The 20,058-nt window shown below is 38.7% G+C and overlaps 1 protein-coding gene across 2 annotated transcripts in view; it reads right to left on the reverse strand.

The window, feature by feature from the left end:
* ADCY2 (adenylate cyclase 2) overlaps positions 1-20,058 on the reverse strand; it is a 437,129-nt gene that overhangs the window by 92,334 nt on the left and 324,737 nt on the right. For both annotated transcript variants that reach the window (XM_017884065.1, XM_017884064.1), the window contains exons 12-14: positions 16,001-16,081; positions 10,401-10,470; positions 7,449-7,546 (exon numbers count right to left, since the gene is read on the reverse strand). In XM_017884065.1, coding sequence (XP_017739554.1) covers positions 7,449-7,546; positions 10,401-10,470; positions 16,001-16,081 — 249 coding nt within the window. The remainder of the gene's footprint in view (positions 1-7,448; positions 7,547-10,400; positions 10,471-16,000; positions 16,082-20,058) is intronic.

Here is a 20,058-nt window from a genome sequence, read left to right on the forward strand (position 1 = left end):
CTTCCCTGTCATGAGGCAAGAAAAATTACTTTTAGTGTTCATTTTTGACTTTGGTGCTTTACTCAAGTGCATTCTTATGGAATATGGAAGAGGCTGATTCTGGACAAGGTCGTCTTTCCTTTCTGCTTTTTTTTCCCAGTCAATGAATTGCTTAAAGGTGGCCCTGACCGGGGTGAGAAACACATTTATTGATGAGAGAAGCCCAGTGGAGACACACATTCTGCTCAAAAAGCCTACGAAATTTATTAATTACAAGCCATCTCTCTGGGTAAATAATGATGTCTTTGGCATTCTATCAAACGTCATGACTTTCATGGCCTCTCTCCTGGTTGACTTCACTTCCCTTACTTCCTCCCTAAAGCAAGCCTCTCATCAGCTCTCCACTCACATCTGTTGCGTGGGATTCAGTCAGGATGATAAGAACCAAAGGAAGCAAACTTTTCTTTTAATTGTAAGTTAGCATGAAATAAAATTCCTCCTTTTAAAAGACAGAACTTCAAAATGAAAGGGAATTCAGTAAAAAAAAAAAAAAAGAAGAAAGAAAAGTTGAAAGGAGGAAATGGAGTTTAAATATTCATCACCATTACAGTAGCCTTTCTCTGATGAGAGGACTTAGCTTTGAGATGTTTGGACACTTGAAGGTTCTGAGATGTAGGAAAGAAAAAAGAGATGATCTTTGGCCAAGTAAGAAGAGTTCTACCTTTACAGCAATGATAAGGGCTGAAGATCTGAACTTTCAAACACACTGTATTCCCCAGAAAGTGCAGAGTCTTCTCTTCCTATACCCTCTACTTGGGGGAACTCATCCCATCTCTTGGATTTAAATACTCCATAGGTGCAGGTTTTTCAGATTGTATCTCCACCCAGCTCTATAGAATCTATAGCAGCTATAGGGGGTTCACGGGAGGTTCTCTAAATTCTATAGGTCACAGACTCCCTTCTGTGTGAAACCCCAGCACCTGATGTGTAGCAGGCACAGGTATCTCATGTCCAGAACTGAGCCCTGGAGTTTGCTCTCCCTCCCCAACCTGTGCCTGCCCCAGGATTCTCTCTTTGTAAATGGCAACAGTTTTTCCAATTGTTCAGGACAAAATTAAACAAAATTAAAACCCCTGCAAAACTTACTTTCTCATACTCCTTATATCTAATCCAGCAGCAAGACTTGTCTACATCATTCTGTACAACCTATGCCAGGATTTGAATGCATTTTACCACCTCTAGTATTGAGTATTGAAATAAGTAATGAAACTGATATTAGAGATCTAGGTAGAAATAATAATTCTAAGATACTTAACATTATAATTTGGTTTATTAATATCTCTTAAGTAAAACATCATTATTCTTAATTTTTCTTGGGCTAATGAAACACACGTTATTTACCTACATTGTGCTAGAAAAAAAATTCATCCTTGTTTTAACAATTGTCCTCATGACCGGTAAATATAATCCATTTAGTTTGGCAGATAATATGAATGAAACTACTTAAAACAGAAAAGCAATTCATCATGCTTGATCATTTTTGGTCTTCGAAGGTAGCTCACATTTCTGATAAAGTGATACTACAGGGCAGACAGAGTGAGAGAGCAACTCCAAAAAGAGGAGTCAACCAATAATTTAATTTTATCTATTCAAATTCTGAGACGACAACCAGATTGAACGATTATAGGCTGAATAAGGACGATGTTGGGCTCCCCTTCAGGAAAACACCTCCCTTTACTGGTCCTTTCCAGGTAACAAATTTCTCCATTATTAGTTATTCATTCATTCATTTACTCATTTAATTATTTCTTTCCCTTTTCCAAAACACATGAGGCAATTTACCACAAAAAAAGCTAAACAAATGAAACAAAGCAAAAGTATAATTAACGAGTTAAGAACACAAGTAAAGATAGGTCAGCAGAAGTGAGAAGCACCATTATTCTAGCAAAAAATGCTTCATAAAATACAACAAAATGGTTTCTTTAAATAGATGAGATAATAGGCAAGAGAGGGAGATTCCTAGTACACAGAAGGTATTCAAATGCAGATCGCTGAGAGGGGCTGATGCTAAAGGCCCAGGAGAAACCAGGGCTAATACCTCTTCTTGGTGTAAGCTTGATGTCTACCCAAGGAAGGTGATGCTCTCAGGCATTTGATTAACATGAAATTAGAACTGAGCTCTTGAATAAAGGCAGGGGCCCTGAAGGGCTGTCCCACCAAGAAACAAGAAACAGGAAAACTCTCCACCGGTCTGGTAATTTTTAGGGAAGATAACCATCTGACTGGGGCCATGAGGAAAAGGTCAGTTTCAAAAATTGGGATCACCAATCTTGCTCCATGCCAGTAGGTGTTGACCCAAATTCACATGACCTCCTTAGTGCAGGAACCTTAGTCTAAGGATTTAATAAAATATTGTGACTTGAATTGGTGAATCCCAGAGATACCTGGGAAAGATACACTGAAATCTATCCCATAGTGATGCCGTTACAACTCAGAACATACAAGACTACCATGGACCCAAATCCTTGCTGTTGATGAATATATACACAAAATTACAGATAATACAAGGACAGACTTAAATGGCAGAATCACATATTGATCAGTCCTAAGGAACACAGTAAAATAAGTGATATTTCCGCCAGGCGCAGTGGTTCATACCTGTAATCCCAACACTTTGGGAGGCCGAGGCGGGCGAATTGCTTGACGCTAGAAGTTTGAGACCAGCCTGGCCAACAAGGTGAAACTCCGTCTCTACTAAAAATATAAAAATTAGCCTGGCTCAGTGGCAGGTGCCTGTAATCCCAGCTACTCGGGAGGCTGAGGCAGGAGAACTGCTTGAACCCAGGAGGCAGAGGTGGCAGTGAGCCAAGATGGTGCTACCACACTTCAGCCTGGGTGACAGAGCAGAACTCTGTCTTAAAATAATAAAGAAAAAGAAATAAAAGAAGTTATCTTTCCATATAACATGTTTACAAGCTGCAATAAACCAGGTGTGGTGGCTTATGCCTGTAATCCCAGCACTTTGGGAGGCTAAGGTAGGCAGATCCTTGAGGTCAGGAGTTCGAGACCAGCCTGACAAATATGGTGAAACCTCATCTCTACTAAAAATACAAAAATCAGCTGGGTGTGGTGTTGGGCGCCTGTAATCCGAGGTACTTGGGAGGCTGAGACAGGAGAACTGCTTGAACCCAGGAGGAGGAGGTTGCAGTGAGCCGAGATTGTGCCACTACACTCTAGCCTGGGTGACAGAGTGAGACTCCATCTCAAAAAACAAAAACAAAAACAATATATATATTATATATACAAATATTATATACAAATATATAATATTGTTATTATATACAAATATACAATATTATATACAAAACTATATAATATTTAAACAGTAAATATAAAATACATATTATAAATAATAATTATATATTTTTATTCTTTACATAAATAATATATATTGAAATTTTTAATGAGGGATTTTATATATATCTGCAAGTAAAGGAAATGAAAACAAAACTCCATAGCAAAATATAACATTATTATATACAAAAAGGTTAGTTTTAAGAACTTAACATGACTTTCTAGACATGAAAAAAAATCACCAAATATTTAATCTCAATGGTTGGGTGAAGATTTATCAGAATGCGCTCAAAGAATATAAAAACAGTAGAAACGGGAGGAAACATGACAAAACCTGGAGCCCAGGATGAGACACAAAAAATGCAGCTACAGATCTCCAGGAGGAAAGAATGACAATCAATCAAATGACCATCAACCAGCAATATGTAGAGATAGAGGCAGAGAATTTTGCAGAACTGAGCAGAGATATGTGCTTGCGATCAAAAATCACACTAGTCACTTTAGGTAGATGAAAACAAAAAGACTTTATGGAAACATACGGTGATTAATACCTGTCACCCCACCCCTATTAAGCCAAAAAGATACCTAAAAGCACTCAGAAGGAAAGACATACTCCCTAGAAAGGAATGTATATGAGACTGACTGTAAATATTCATTAACAAAATTAGAAGTGTAATGCCACAGAGTAATTCTCATACGTCTGAGGGAAATAAAAATTAATCTATAATTTATGCCCAGTTAAACTATTATTCAAGAACTTTGAATAAAGTAGATACAGAAATCTTAATATAACTAAAAAAGGCAGCTTATGTTACTCATAAACCCCCTTCTGAAAACCCTAACTAATGCTTACTCATTAGACATCACCAAAAAAAAAATCAATTTGAAGAAACCTATAAATTTTTAAAAGCATGGATGGAGCATAATTAATTGGTTATAAGAATGTGGCAGATTTAAATAAACATTGACTATAATTAGCGTCAGAGCTAAATCGTAGAAATAATTATATTGAAGGGGATTATGAATAACTTTAGAAAGTTTTTAATTTAAGCATAAATGTTAAATTCAATTCACAATTGCCAAGATACATGGAACAATTGTTGTCATTCATCAACCAATGAATTGGGTAAATGAATGTAGTGTCATACATGATGGAGAAATTACTCTGCTCCATATAAAATAAAAAATATAATTCTTTTTTACAGCAATTGGTTGGGAACTGATAGCCATTTATCAAAAGTGAATAACTCCAGGAATGGAAAAACAAACTGTATGTTTCACTTATAAATGGTAGTTAAGCTTATGGGTACGTAAAGGACACAGCATGATACAGTGGATTATGGAGATCCAAAAAAGGGGGAAGGGTAGGAGGCAGTGAGGGATAGAAACTATATTAGGTACAATTGTATACTTCCTTGGGTGATGTAATGCACTGAAATCTCAGACTTCCACCACCTACAATTCACCATGTAACAAAACCACTCTATCCCAAAGATATTGACAAAAACTATAATATTAAAACATGTAAATATACAATACCTATAAACTATAATTATATTTTTATTCTTTACATAAATAATTATACATTGAAATTTTAATAATCATTAAGAATAATTCATGAACTTTAATAGTAATCTTTAATGAAAAAAATACATATACTTCCTAACCAGTAAAAGAAATAAAAGAATAAACAGGCCTCTCTGCCTATGGAGTAGCCATTCTTTTATTTCTTTACTTTCTAATAAAGTTGCTTTTAATTTACCTTTAATAAAAAGAATAAAAGAACTTGATCAATCCATTAGAAATCAGAAAAAAGAGAATAAAGGACCAAAGAAAAGCAAGGTAAATAAAACACAAAATAAAATGGTAGAAGTGGGTCCACACACACCAATTATAAAATCAAAATACCGATGACAAAATAAATATAGAAGAAATTAACATGAAGAAAGATATCAAATTGAATAAATAAAACCAAAATAAAAACATGTATTGTTTAAAGGAAGCATACCCAAATAATAACAGCCAAGAGGGTGGAAAATTGTACCTACAGTAAAGAGGACACAAGGGAAACATTTGCAAAAGTCTGGATTATGGACCCGTGTGTGTTTATTATATCACACTCTGTCCTTTTCTGTATCTTTGAAATATTTCCTAGGAAGATTGTTTTAAAGAAAAGAAAAGAAAAAAATGAAGATATTAATATGAAAGAAACATGAAGAAGTCACAGAACAAGAAGCCTGAGGCTGTTACAGCAAGTGCAGGTCTGGGGGCTCCATTAGATGAGGCTGTGGGTTTTCCTTAGAGCGAATGCAACCTGCGTGCACCCACAAAAGTAATGGGTGATGAAGCTTGAGAGAATGAACGTCCGTGGGTCCTCATAAAGATGCAATACCACCGAAGACAGACAAGGAAAATCAAAGCCAAGCCAGCAAAGACAGGACAGGGATGTGTTTCTTAAAAGTGAAATCCCATGAAACGTTTTTCCTGATTCCTGGAAGTCTTTTGTATTCTTTGGAGGCATCTTTTAAATTACCCCCAGTCACTCTCCCCACCCCCAGCACCTCCCAGTAGGTGACAGATCCTGTATTACTTATAATGCAGAGAAGATAGAAATACTCATCCAATAGGAAGATGTAGAAAAATTAATGAATCTATCTATGTAAGAGTAACAATAAGGACCCCTTCCCTGGGTAATATTTATTCCACCTATCTAGCTTTCAAAATGCTTTTCTGCTCTACCAGTCTATAAGCCAGTGTGTACTGGGATGGCTGTTTCTCTTCAGTACCATGATACAGGCCTGACACTAAGGAGCTTAATTTGTTAACATTTGTTTGAATGGAAAACTGATATATTAACATTGGGACATTTCACTGAAGATTTTGTAAGTCCTGAAGAAGGGCTCCTTTTGCCCATGTATTACACTTTCAATTCATGGGGAGAGGGTAAGTCTACTGGAAACCCCTTCCATAAGGGAGCACATTGCTAAGGAACTGTACATACATGAACAAAACTTTCACCACTCTACAATTCATTCACGTAATCAAAAACCACTTGTACCCCAAAAGTGGTTTTAGGCTATTTGGCTCAGTGCCCAGAAGAAAATCCTTTGAAGTACAGAGGCGGAGAAACAGACAACTTCTTTGTAGTTTGCTCAGTGTGTTAATGAGACAAAACGCTACTCAGTCTAAGCCACTTGATTTGCCCACAAAGGCTGGCTGCACCATGAGAGTTAAATGCAAGCACACAACTGAATTCCACCAGATTGTAAATGGTTGCTTTGACCTTAACAAAATAGGTTAAGAAAGAAAAAATATATGATCAGAAGGAAAAAAAAAAATCTACCTTAAAACTTCTTTTTATATCCCCAGTTATTAGAAGAAGGACAAGAATTTTCTTTAGATTGTAAAATGAGAATTAGCTTTCTTGAAGAAAGTCACCTGATTGGTCTTGAACGAATTAAGAAGGTGCAAGAGAAAGATGACCTAGGGATCCTAAAGTGATTGGTTTTTCACCAGTAAGTGGAACCAGAAGGAATTCACCTCAAAGCATGAAATGTGGTTTGCTCCGATTCTCCCATTTGTACCCACGTCTCTCCTGGGAGAGGTCGGCTGAACCTTGACTTATAACAAAGACGGCTGTGGAGTGGATTTCAAAGAGAGGGCCGTGTAACGCACAGAACTTGGACAAAATGGATGGGTGGGCAAAGTGTGTCTTACAGTGAAAGGCCATGCCCTTTCAATATAATATAATGCCATTTGTTTATTAGAAACCACATCTGAGGACTGTGTTCTTCGTGGGTAAAGTTTATTGAGCTACATTTCCTAGACTGTGCATCGGAGTAATACCAACATCAAAACAAGAAGGTTAAATTATTTTTTTTTAAATCCCTAGAAGTTTGAATCAACATGTCCACTTTGAAAATCCAACATTATGCTAAGGAAGACACATGGGGGTCACTTAACCTCCGAGGTCCTGGGTTATTCTCCCTTCACCACGACATGTTAAATCACCCCTCTGTCTACACATTAGCATCCTTTCACACCTTTAAATATAACTGGGCTCCAGTGGAAAGGCACCCCAGGTGAGAATCCCAATGGAAACCAGAAGTACTTACTTTGGCAGCACGAGAATCTGCACAATGAAGATACAGAAGAATATGAGGCAGGCACAAGTCACGTAATACTTGAATGCTGGCAGTGCCGTGGCCCGGTACTGAAGGGGAGAAAGGAACCTGTGAGTGACGGTTCTCCAAGAGAAGAGCTGCACACAGTGACCAGCAGCCTAGTTGTATCCAGAGCATGCACCACACTCAGTAATTGTGTGGATTGACGCCAACGCGAGGGAAGGAGAAAGCCTGTTCACCTCAGCAGTGAGTGTTTTCTTCCCCCAGAAGAACTGTGAAGGAGTGACTTCCAAGGACCACAGTTTATGAGTGGAACTGTTCTCAAAGCCATCTATAAGCAACTGAATCTCTCTAGTAAGGAGAGAGGTACCTGACCAGAAGGTTGAGTGAGTGAACTGTGAATCGCGCCTGTGCCCTGGGTCCCATGAGGGTTGTTGTCTATGAGTATTGAGGGAAAGGGAATGACTTCTCATATACTATTTTACTTTTCAATACTACTGAGGAAATGCAAGTCATATTCCTTTATTTTAGGATTTTATTTTATTATTGGCCTTAATGCCTTTGAGAGGTGATGGGTAAAGTTACCAGACCAAAAGGTTTGCCGACTTGGTTCTTAGTTGGCTTGTTCTGAGTCTGGCCAATGGGCTCCTCTTCCTTCCTCTTGTCCAGTACATTCAGCAGGAGCCCACATGGTTTCCCATGCCCTGAATAAGCTGACCAGCGTTAGCTGCTTACCTGGGGCTGACCCTGCTTGACTTAGGCAGGATAAAAATGCCAGAGAGGGCTATACTTATGATGCTGATGATGACCCCTGCTGCATTCCACATGGTGTCCTGCATTCCCTGCTTTCCCTGTGATAATCATTCAATCCACACAACAGTCCCTATTTTTGGATGAAGGAACTGTGGACTGGAACAATGGACTACAATCAGAGAGATACAGTGCATGAGAAACCAGGACCTTCACCAGGCTCTGAACTCATACTCTCAACCTTGAGGCTCAACTGCCTTATGAAAGGTTGTATGGTAACATTAAAGGAAATAAAATTTTGTGCCAATGCCTTTGAAACCTCCTGAAAATACTGTCAGGTTGCATTGGCTACATTTGCATAAACTCTCCCAAGTTATAGGGACACATACATATTTCTTGCATTTTAGTCTCCCTGTTTTAGTGCTGCATGAAGGGTCTCTGATGGGTCTCCAGATATTTCTCTTCTCTTAGTTCTTGCGGCCTTTTGCCCTACCTGATCCCCTGAAGGGCAAGCTGGGGATAGATGGACAAAAACTGAGCTTAAGTCTTGTTGCTCTCTAAAATTTGCTTTAAAGTCGGCATCCACAAATATGTATACATGGGGAATGTATGCAAAAGCTGCCGTTTTAAATGATCACTTTCTGTTTACTAGAATTTTGGGGGGTATATTTTGTGACTTAGTAGCCAACATAATTTCCATGCTCATGAAGAAGCTATATTAGCATAATTGCTGAAATGTGATTACACTCTATGCCCTCAATTAAATCCTTATCTTTTAACTTCTTCAGGCCTTTGTGCAGAGATATAAGTGGGAATTTCTTTGTGGTATTAACAAAGAAATGGACTTCCATCAGGAAAGAAAGAATGTAACAGCTAAGCAATAAGTAGCCATTAATATTGCTAAAGTTACTAAGGATAAGATGGTCAATAATAGCACATTATAACAAGCATCAGTTTGGTAAACTGTCTGCATTCAATGGTCAGAGTCCTCTACTTAGCAGTAGACAATACATCCTCTTGACAACCAACATAAAAAAAAACTTTTGGTGTGTCCATAGATTTTGGAAGGAATTATCATATTTAATATTTCTATTTGATATTCATAAAATAATGCACTAAATTTTATCAACATGATTTATTATTATTATTATTTTTGAGATGGAGTCTCACTCTTCTAGGCTGGAGCGCAGTGGCGCGATCTCGGCTCACTGCAAGCTCCGCCTCCCAGGTTCATGCCATTCTCCTGCCTCAGCCTCCCGAGTAGCTAGGACTACAGGTGTCCGCCACCATGCCCGGCTAATTTTTTTATATTTTTAGTAGAGACTGGGTTTCACCGTGTTAGCCAGGATGGTCTAGATCTCCTGACCTCGTGATCCGCCTGCCTTGGCCTCCCAAAGTGCTGGGATTACAGGCATGAGCCACCGTGCCTATCAACATAATTTTAATACCAGAGCTGCGAATGCTACCATTGATGTAACTTTTGTTCAAACTAGTCCTGTAATTATATAGTTGGATGATGCAAATTACTTCTAAGTCTGGTTCCTTCTCTAGATCAACAAAAAACAAAAGGCAAATAAAATAAAGTTGAGCTAGAAGAATGGTTGTCCTCTCTGCAACAATCAACTGAAGTCATTTTAGCAAACCCATATATAGCTTGACATGTAAAATCTAAATGTCTGCTGACTTATTTGTGCCTGAAATAGCTCTCACTTTAAGAGCCATAATATGAAAATATTTAGATACAATAACGCTTAAAAGTTCTAATTACCCTGAAAAGCATTGAATGTAAAACTCATATTTTGGTCAAAATATTAAAATAATTTGTGTAAAGACATTGTAGATTTATCAAGAAGAATTCTGTTTTTTTAAGACTTTTCTGAGAGAATTTCACATTGAGAAGAGCAGATATTATCTCTCACATCTTTCATTTAATTGGGATATTTCACACACATTGCAGATACTATTTACTATCGAGAGGGTTGAGAATGGTGACTGACCAAAGATAGAAACTTGGTAACAAGAAATACAATAAAGCAATATAAGCACGAAAGAATCACCAGAAAAGCCAGAAAGAGTTTGAATATAGTGAGAGGCAGCTTAAATGCCACATATAAAAAACATGAGCACAATTTCATGAAGAAATTCAAATTTCAGAAAACCCAATTGGTGATTTTGAAGAAGAAAAAAGCTTACCTCTTTTTCTAGTACTTTGTTATAGAAAAGCAGTGAGATTCTCTGAATGTCTTCAGACTTGAGCCATTGCCTAGAAATAGAAAGGACCAACACATCATAAAACTGAATCTCTAATCAAACATCTGGAACTATTTGTTAAAATGACTTGCACTCTTCTTTCTTTATCGTGTATCATTCCGAACATTTTTTTTTTTTTTTTAAAACAACATATAATGCCAACTAACTGGATATGGAATCTGGATAATGTTAACAGGATCTGAAAATATTCCTAACCATACACTGTCCTCCTTGGAAAATTCTATATTATAAACCAACTGTCAAATCAACTGAAACTCAAGGCATCCGAATTAAATAACAAGGGAGATAAGTCATCTAAAGGAGTAAAGACATCAGTAATGTGATTCCCCAGTGTTTTTCCGAAATCATCCAGTGGTTTTACCTCCTTAAGGATCTAATTCCTAGAGAAGCACCATTTTTTTTTTTTTTCTCAGCTTCTTGAGGGCAACAGATCACAGAGCATCCAAACCATCAGAGTGCTTTTAACATCTGGGTGAGAAGGTTTTGCTTCTTTCAGACTTAGCAAACATACTTTCATTGTCACTTTTTTCATTTCTAGAAAGTAAAAGTCATGCTTGAATAAAGTTTTCTTTTCTTTTCTTTTTTAAGATCAAGTCTCGTTCTGTCGCCCAGGCTGGAGTGCAGTGACGTGATCTTGGCTCACTGCAACTTCTGCCTCCCAGGTTCAAGCAATTCTCCTGCCTCAGCCTCCTGAGTAGCTGGGACTACAGCTGCCCGCCACCACGCCTGGCTAATTTTTGTAGTTTTAATAGAGATGGGGTTTCGCCATGTTGGCCAGGCTGGTCGTGGACTCCCAACTTCGTGATCCACCCGCCTCAGTCTCCCAAAGTGCTGGGATTACAGGCGTGAGCCACCGCGCCTGTCCAGAGTTTTTTAAAATTGATAAAAATACTAGTATAATAAGCAATCTGTTCAGGATAGATTGACGCAAACATAAAAACGCATGCATAAGTACTATGCATAGCTCAGTTGTTGACAAATAAATAAAAATTATATGGAAGTATGCACTGTACCACATTGTTTGACTTTTAAACACCTGTTCGAAGCAAGTAGTTTGGAAGAGTCTCACTGCCAGGCACACACCAAGATTAGCTTGAACATCCCAGGAACCATCCACAGGGCACTTCTGACTGGGGCAGGGAAGTCAGTAATGTATTCTAGACTGACAGCCATTAAAAGTGAGAACAATAAAATACTTCTTTTAAAAATCTTTTATTTAGTGCAGGTTTGTTACATAGGTAAAATTTGAGTCATGGGGGTTTGTGGTACAGATTATTTCATCACCCAGGTATTAAGCCTAGTACCCATTAGTTATTTTTCCTGATCTTCTCCTTCCTTCCTCCCTCCACCCTCTGACCGGCCCCAGCGTATGTTGTTCCCCTCCACAGGTCCATGTGTTCTCATCTCTCATCCCACTTACAAGCGAGAACATTTGATTTTCTATTCCTGTGTTTGCTAAGGATAATGGCCTCCAGCTCCATCCATGTTCTTGCAAAGGACATGATTGTTTGTTTGTTTGTTTTGAGATGGAGTTTCACTCTTGTTGCCCAGGCTGGAGTGCAGTGGCATGATCTCAGCTCACTGCAACCTCTGCCTCACGTGTACAAGCGATTCTCCTCTCTTAGCCTGCCAAGTAGCTGGGATTACAGGTGCATGCCAGCAAGCCCAGCTAATTTTTGTTTTTCTTAGTAGAGACGGGGTTTCTCCATGTTGGTCAGGCTGGTCTTGAACTCCCGACCTCAGGTGATCTACCTGCCTTGGCCTTTCAAAATGCAGGTATTACAGGCATGAGCCACCACACCTGGCCGATCTCATTCTTTTTTATGGCTGCATAGTTCTTTGATTCAAGGGTATAAGCTGTAGGGAAATAAACTTTTTTGGTATTTCTTATTACCATACAAGCGGCAGAACTATTATTCTGTTTCACAAGACTAGACGGAGGAATCAAAGATTGGTTAACATTAAAAGGACCAAAAAATACAACTTAAGATAAATTTTAACCATACTCACTTTCAGAACTGTGTCTTTATCAAACTATGAATAATATATGCAGGTAACTTACTAAAAACAGTATTTCCTTTACTGAGAAAAAAATATAGTTTATAAATGCTCCTGGAAAATGTCAGCTTGGGAGTGAGAGCGAAATTTAGGAAGTGAAAATAAAACCAGCACCTCCTTTACTAGTCATGCCAGCATGCACCCAGTCTAGGTTTCCATGGCCTGTGACCTGTAGGTGGATGGCAAGGGCTCGGGATCAGGCTTGCTTGCCTTAAGTCCCCAGAACCCATGTGGTGCTTTGTGAGCCCCAGCACCAGATCCATGCTTGGGGACACAACTGAGTCCCCACCAGTGAACACACTCGCCTCCTTTTGCCATAGCACGCTGGGTCTGGCCTGTGGCTTCTCCCTTGCAGCAATGATGGATGGGCCTAACTCTCACCTTGTCTTCAGAATTAAGAAGCGTATATTCTTCCTACACACTTAATCACCTCTGTGAACCTTCTAAGGTGGCCTCCACTCCCACTACTGATTTAGAACACAGGTATCTCAACATCAATTTTGTAATAAGAACAGATGCATTTTGGATGGATAGTATCACATGCTAAAATGTGAAGATTTTCCCGTATAGAATCTATCTTTTACAAATGTGACTTGCTGAACACATCGTGCTGTAATTTTTCTCTCTCCAATGACACCTCAGATTATTTATCAGCAATGGACTTGGGAATATTGTGACGTATAGAAAACAAAGAGATTTATAAATGTGATTTGGATATTTGGAAGGGAATAGATTTGTGTGTGCCAATTAGGTCAACTATTACTTGCAGGGGATTGGAACTACAGAGAAAGAGAAGAGCAGTAGAGGGGAGAGGAGAGGAGAGGAGAGAAGAGAGAGGGAATGTGTGTGTGCTTGATTTAGGGACTCCTGACATTTTTCCTGACCCCAGTGGTCTATGGCATGAAGAAAGTCAACCCCATCCTGAGTTATCGCAATAAGTGATTCTCTATTTATTTATACTAAGGTTTTTTTTTTTTTTCTTTTGTCAAGGGGTTGAGGAAAATAAAGGAAATTCTGAATACTATGCTGACTAGAGGGGCATGGGTATACCCACACCTGCACCCAGAATTATTCAGAAATATGTGAATGCAAGTCCTTGCCACAAAGGAGATACTAAATGAGAAGACCACTTTCTTATTGTTATGAACCGTGAGCTTGTGTCTCCCACCAAAGTTCATCTTTGAAGCTCTAACTCCCAGTGTGGCTGTATTTCGAGATGGAGCCTCTAAGAATGAAATGAAGGTTAAATGAGGTCATAAGAGTACCGTCCTGATCTGATAGGATGAGTGTCTTTGGAGTCCTTCTAAGACAAGACACCAGAGAGTTCCCCACCACCATGGCACACACTGGGGAAAGGCTGAGCAGATGGTGACATCAGTCAGCTTTTTAACAAATGCGTGTTCAATACATCAGTGAATGAATAAGCAAAAATCTGCATAGAAATCACTGTTTTATGGCAATAGCAGGAAACAACTGAATGGTACATCAAGCCTGGAGCCTCAGTTAAGTCCTCAAGTGAAAATTCAAAGATCAGAAGAACTTCATATCAAAGAACAAGAGGAGTTAATGAGTAAGGCATAACAAAGTGTAACTGAGGTTAATTAAAAATACATGCATAAGAGCTTACATTTGAAAAATTTCCCTTTTATTTTTTGAGTACATCACACTTTTCTCTATTTGATTTCTGAAATATGTTGGGAAAATTACAACATAAGCAGTTACATCAGCACTAAGCATTACTTTGGAATAAAACCACGTTAAAACATAAGGTGTTAACTAAACATGTATTTGAATACTAAATGACACAACGCAAACACATAATTTAAAAGCAACTTATCAACAATAAAGCAATGCCAGTGGTGGCACTCTCTGATGATTTGTGTGGTAGGAACGTTCTAAAAGATGCATACAAAAATAATTTAAAAAGGTAGGCTTTCACCTGCGTGAACACATGCTGAGGTTGACTTTAGGAATTAGTTTTTAAAATATAAATGTTATTATTATTATTATTATTATTATTATTTGCTAACTTTTCTCAAAGAACAAGATTCCCTCTTTCTTCTGATCTTGTGTCTTATTCTGGCAAGTCACACGGTATCGGCTGCTATTTCCTCTGCTTGAATGAATGCATCCTTCCACCTATGTTTTATGAAATCAGGTGCCTCCCTAGGTTTTAGCTGCTGTCATATTGCAGAAAGTTATTTATTTCTCAGTGTGTGATGGTTTCAGGCAGAGGCGAGGTTGTTTTTCACACTGACCCTAGCGCCAGGCAAAGCAGAGCATTGGCCCTGGTGCTGCTGGTGGGCCTTGGGCACTCTGGGACAGGAAGAAGGCTTTGCCTACTTGTGGCACAGGAAGGGGATCTAGATGGGTGATAATTCAGTATTCCAGTACATCCGAATGGCAACTCTTGCCTGACCAAGATGCTTTCTTGCTTAGAAAATATGCGCTCACACTCATATACAAAGGCACACACCCACCACAGACACACATAACACACTGATGCGATTCTCTCATAAGCCCTGTAAATATTCTGTAATAAATACCTATAAGGAACAATCTAAAACAGGCATGCATTTTGCAAAGCCATGCACTATTTGAGACCCTGTAACTTAATTTTAGAGATAAAGAGCTCTAGGTGAAAATCATTTACACTTTTCAAGAGTCAGCTTTCATGATAAAAATTAAATAGGTCTCCATAAGGATGGAAGCTTTTCTGTAAAGGCTTTTCATTTGGACCTCCTGATGTTTTCACTACAGTTCAACTCAACAAAAAGGAATGGAATGTCTGACGTGTGCCAGGCACCATACTGAGCCATGTGCCTTCTGCTCTCTGGGTTCAGTTATGACACACGCACCCACGGAGAATACGAAGGTTGATGAGCGCCATCATTCTGTCGAGGCTGAGAAGGCCATCACCTTCTTTAAATTGTTTCCCTCCCACAACTCTGGAACATTTAAAACCATAACAGCAATTCTTGGCCTCAGAGGCTAAATGACATTTTGTGCCCCCTAAAATCGGTCTTCCTCTCATTGCTCACCAATGCTAATTCTTTTCTAGGATTTAGAACACAGGTATCTCAACATTAATTTTGTAATAAGAACAGATGCATTTTGGATGGATAGTATCACACGCTAACATTTGAAGATTTTCCCATATAGAATCTATTTTTTACAACTATTACTTGCTGAACACATCGTGCTGTAATTTTCCTCTCTCCAATTACACCTCAGGTTGTTTATCAGCAATCAACTTGGGAATATTTTCTAGGCAGGAATTAAATATTTTTTAAAAAATGAAATAAATGCTTTTAACAAAACTTTTCCGAGGGACAACTAAAGTGAAATGAATCAATGGTCTCAGAAACTTGGCTTTGTCACGGCAACTATTGCAGAGACTATGATAAAATTCATTTGGAACATAATAGAAGATGAATGATAATTTAAGAGAAAAAAGTACTCACTTTTGTGCATTAATCCCATCAATTGCTTGAATCATCCTTTCATTCAATTCTTCTTCAAATCTTTTCTTTTGTGACTTGGTTCTATATGAAAAAGGAAATATTACGGGTAAGGATATTATTAGTAAAATAAATATTAAGCCTATTTATTAGAGATACATAATATTTTACATCCTTATGAGGTACAGATGATATTGTGTTACATGCATGTGCAATGATCAATCAGGGTATTTGGGGAATCCATCATCTTGAGTACTTATCATTTCTATGTGTTGGGAACATTTCAAATTCTCTCTTCTGACTACTTTGAATTACACAGTACATTGTTGCTAACTATAGTCACCCTACTCCCCTATCAAGCATTAGAACTTATTCCTTTTATCCAACTAAAGTTTGGGCCCACTGACCAATCTCTCTTTACCCACCCATCTCCCACCCACACACCTTTCCCAATCTCTGGTATCTATCATTCTACTCTCTACCTCCATGAGATCAACTTCTTTGGCTCCCACATATGAGTGAGAACATGCCAAATTTGTCTTTCTGTGTCAGTAAGCCTATTTTTCAATGATGTCAAAAGCTCTGTTTAATTCTGTCTATCAAGTAGAGAAAGAAACAACAGTCTATGAGCAGGCCCTTCTCTATTAACATCCAGCCACTCTTTGGATTGAGTGAATAACTAAAGTTTTTGGAATAGTAAAGATGTTTCCTTATTCACTCACAGTAAAATTTACTAGGCATTTACAAGGCAACACTGAAAGACATATAGTTGGTGTTTGAGATAAAGTAACTTTCTCTCCTAAGAGATATATTAGCTTTTGACTTGCTGCCTTCATAAACTTTATTTTATGAAAGAAAACATTGGTTCTAGAAATTCCCCTGTAAAAATGTGGCTTGGTTGACAAAATAGTCACTCCTTTTCATGTTTTCCTTGGTCAACTCTCAAAATTTTCAGAACTACAGTCTTATTTCAGGTATGTTAAATGCTCCTCAGTTTTCAAAGCACTATTCACAGAAAGCTCCACTTTTGTTTGCAGACCATCTCACTTAGTTTCAGAAGCAAATAACCTTTAGCCATACTATATTTTCTGAATAAATTGGGCCAAATAGTAAGAACTCTCCAAGGTTAATTTGACAATTTGCATGAGAATGATGTCAGGAGGAAACCAAAATAGTACCTATTCTTAGAAGTTAAATATCCACTGCAAAGATTAAAAAAGCACAGCCTGCTAGCCCGAACAGGGCTATGCCTGTATCTTGGTTGAGGTATGAATTCTGTGTGTTATGATTGATTAGATTACAAATGAATAGACCATCAAATCTAGAATAAAAATCATACTTTTCTGAGTTCAGAATTGCTTCTACATATAGATAAGAATAGCATTAAATATGCAAAATCACATTTATCTGTAATTAAATCTCACAGAATTATCATTAATGACATGGATGAGTTTTCCAATTCCATCATCCTATGTTTGTGGATTTGTGTCTTCAGGCCCCGTCTTCTTCAAACAGGCTGAGAGCAGTCTTGGTCAAAAAAATAAAATGAATGATATTAAGTGATCCATCCACAGATATTGAGCCAACTGAATTAAGAGGTTTTAGTATATCAAATTCCAAGTTGTTTGAAGAAGGCAAATTAATTTTTATTTTCCTTTAAAAAAAAAAGCAAGGAACCCTTTACCAAGCAACTAGTATGGCTTGCACATTTTCATTTATAGCTGAGACCTGTAGGACCTTAAACCCTTCATTGAATGTTTATCAGTCCCACATCTAGACTTGAGTTTCTTGACTTCAATTTGATGGCTTTCTCTTCTGCAAAGTCTAAGAAGGAGCAGTGTAAGAATGTTGAGGCTTACAGGAAAATGTAATTCTTTGATATTTGTCCAGTGCTAACAGTGGTATTGCCTTTGTTAGCCTGTTTTAGGATTTGCTTAGATGATGCCTGTAGAGAGCTCAATGCTGTAAATATGACACACAAAGTAGCCAATAAATGCATGCTTTCTGCATTATTTGAATTCGCTAATTATCCAGACAATAATTCTTGACATACAGACACTTTTCTTATCTCTGCAGTCTTGTGACCTCTGCCATGGAGATGATAAGGTCCCCTGGGGCTGATGATCTCCCCACCAGGAGTCTTGATTTGCCTCCAGGACTCTCTCCCGCTGACTTCCAGTATCTCTCATCTTCCCATCCTGGCACCTTCCCCTGGGCTCCACCACTGACCTTCACACTGCTCTAGGACCCCAACCCCTGTGTCCAGCGCATCTCCATTCTGTCTCCCTGGCTCCTTCCCCAGACCCTTCCCTGGGCTGTTAGGTCTAAGTAGGCACAGGAAGGGACATGTGACAGGAGTGCATGGGACAGACTGGAGGCTCAGACAGGTATCATGAGGCAGTCCACGTTACAAACGCCGGAAGTGCCCGGGCAGCCTGGATAAGTCTGACTCAGAACTGGGATTTTCTCCAGGAGGCTTTGAGGCCACCAAAGATCAACGACTACAGAGACAAATGGGATAAATGTGGAAGAGGCCTTTAGTAAAGCAGGCAAGCCTGAAGAGCAGTTAGGAACATGTGCTCTGGAGTCACAGAGCCTGGGCACAAATACTGGCTTCATCTCCACCAGCCATATGACTCTGGTGTTCTCCTATCCCTCTGTGCCTCAGTTTCTTCCCTTCTAAAATGATAACGACAACAGATTCTGCCTTGCAGTAATGCTGCAGAGACCAAATTAGAGTTTCTATAGCCTAGCGCAAATAATAACGACAGCTTCTTATCATTGTCTTCCAGACAGCACTCATCCCGGGTGACACCGCCTAACGTAATACTGGGGTTCCATGACACATTACCCATTGTAACTTCCATAAATAGATGCTTAAAGCAGGATTGCTGGGCGGGAGAAACAGATAACAGAAGAGACTGTGAATATAAAGTGAAAGGAAGTCCATGACATTTTTGTGGTCAGTTGCTCATAGATGTGCCAGCATCTTATTGACCAGAGGCACTGTACTGTTGTCTCCAGGTGTCTTACGGCTCTCCAATATGCCTCAAATTAGCTTAAGTTCTCTTTATTACGGCATATGCGACTTACATATAATGCTTCAAAAGCTCAAGAACCAACTTATCCTCATAACATTAAGACTATGAATGTTATATCTCAAAGTTAAAATGTCAAATTTTGCACAAAGTCCAAAGTAGAGCTCATCCCAACCGTCACTTAGAAGGATCCTGGGCTAATGTGCCCTGTTGCCTCGTTTCAGCAGGTTACAACCTATGTTTCATTTTTACCTGGATACAATTCCTTTTCTATAGAAAACAGGTCAGAGCTCATATTTTCCCTTAGTTTCTGTAAAACTATCAATAGCTCCAATAAACTGACCTCTCCGGGGAGAAAGAAAGCCTGGCTTAGCGTTTGGAACTACATCTTATACCAGTTACCTGAATGTCCTGATATTGATTTGGTTAACTCCCAAACCAATATTAAAGTGAAACTCTGAGCCCGAAAGATAGAGGAACATGGGGAAAAAGAGGAGTTAGTGCATGGGATTTTACAGTGGCTGCAACAGGGCGCGTGGAGACATTTGTGGGAAGCTTTTCTCTTTTTTTGAGCAGAGTGGGTAACCCTTTACTTGACTATAGACAGACTGGATTTATCTTGCTTTTACCTTTAGAATTCAACAGAAAAGTGTAATTTCTTTTCTTTTCTTTTCTTTTCTTTTTTTTTTTTTTTTGAGACAGTTTCACTCTGTGGACCAGGCTAGAGTGCAGTGGCTCAATCTCGGCTCACTGTAACCTCCACCTCCCACGTTCAAGCGATTCTCATGCCTTAGCCTCCTGAGTAGCTGCGATTACAGGCATATGCCACCACACCTGGCTAATTTTTTGCATTTTTAGTAGAGACATGGTTTTGCTATGGTGGCCAGGCTGGTCTCAAACTCCTGATCTCAAGTGATCCACCCGCCTCGGCCTCCCAAAGTGCTGGGATTACAGGCAGAAAACTGCAATTTTAAGCAACATACCCATTTTAAGACAATTCCTTTTTTTTTTTTTTTTTTTTTT

This window comes from Rhinopithecus bieti, unplaced genomic scaffold (genome assembly GCF_001698545.2).
Source record: "Rhinopithecus bieti isolate Rb0 unplaced genomic scaffold, ASM169854v2 scaffold_13112, whole genome shotgun sequence".
Lineage (NCBI taxonomy): Eukaryota > Metazoa > Chordata > Mammalia > Primates > Cercopithecidae > Rhinopithecus > Rhinopithecus bieti.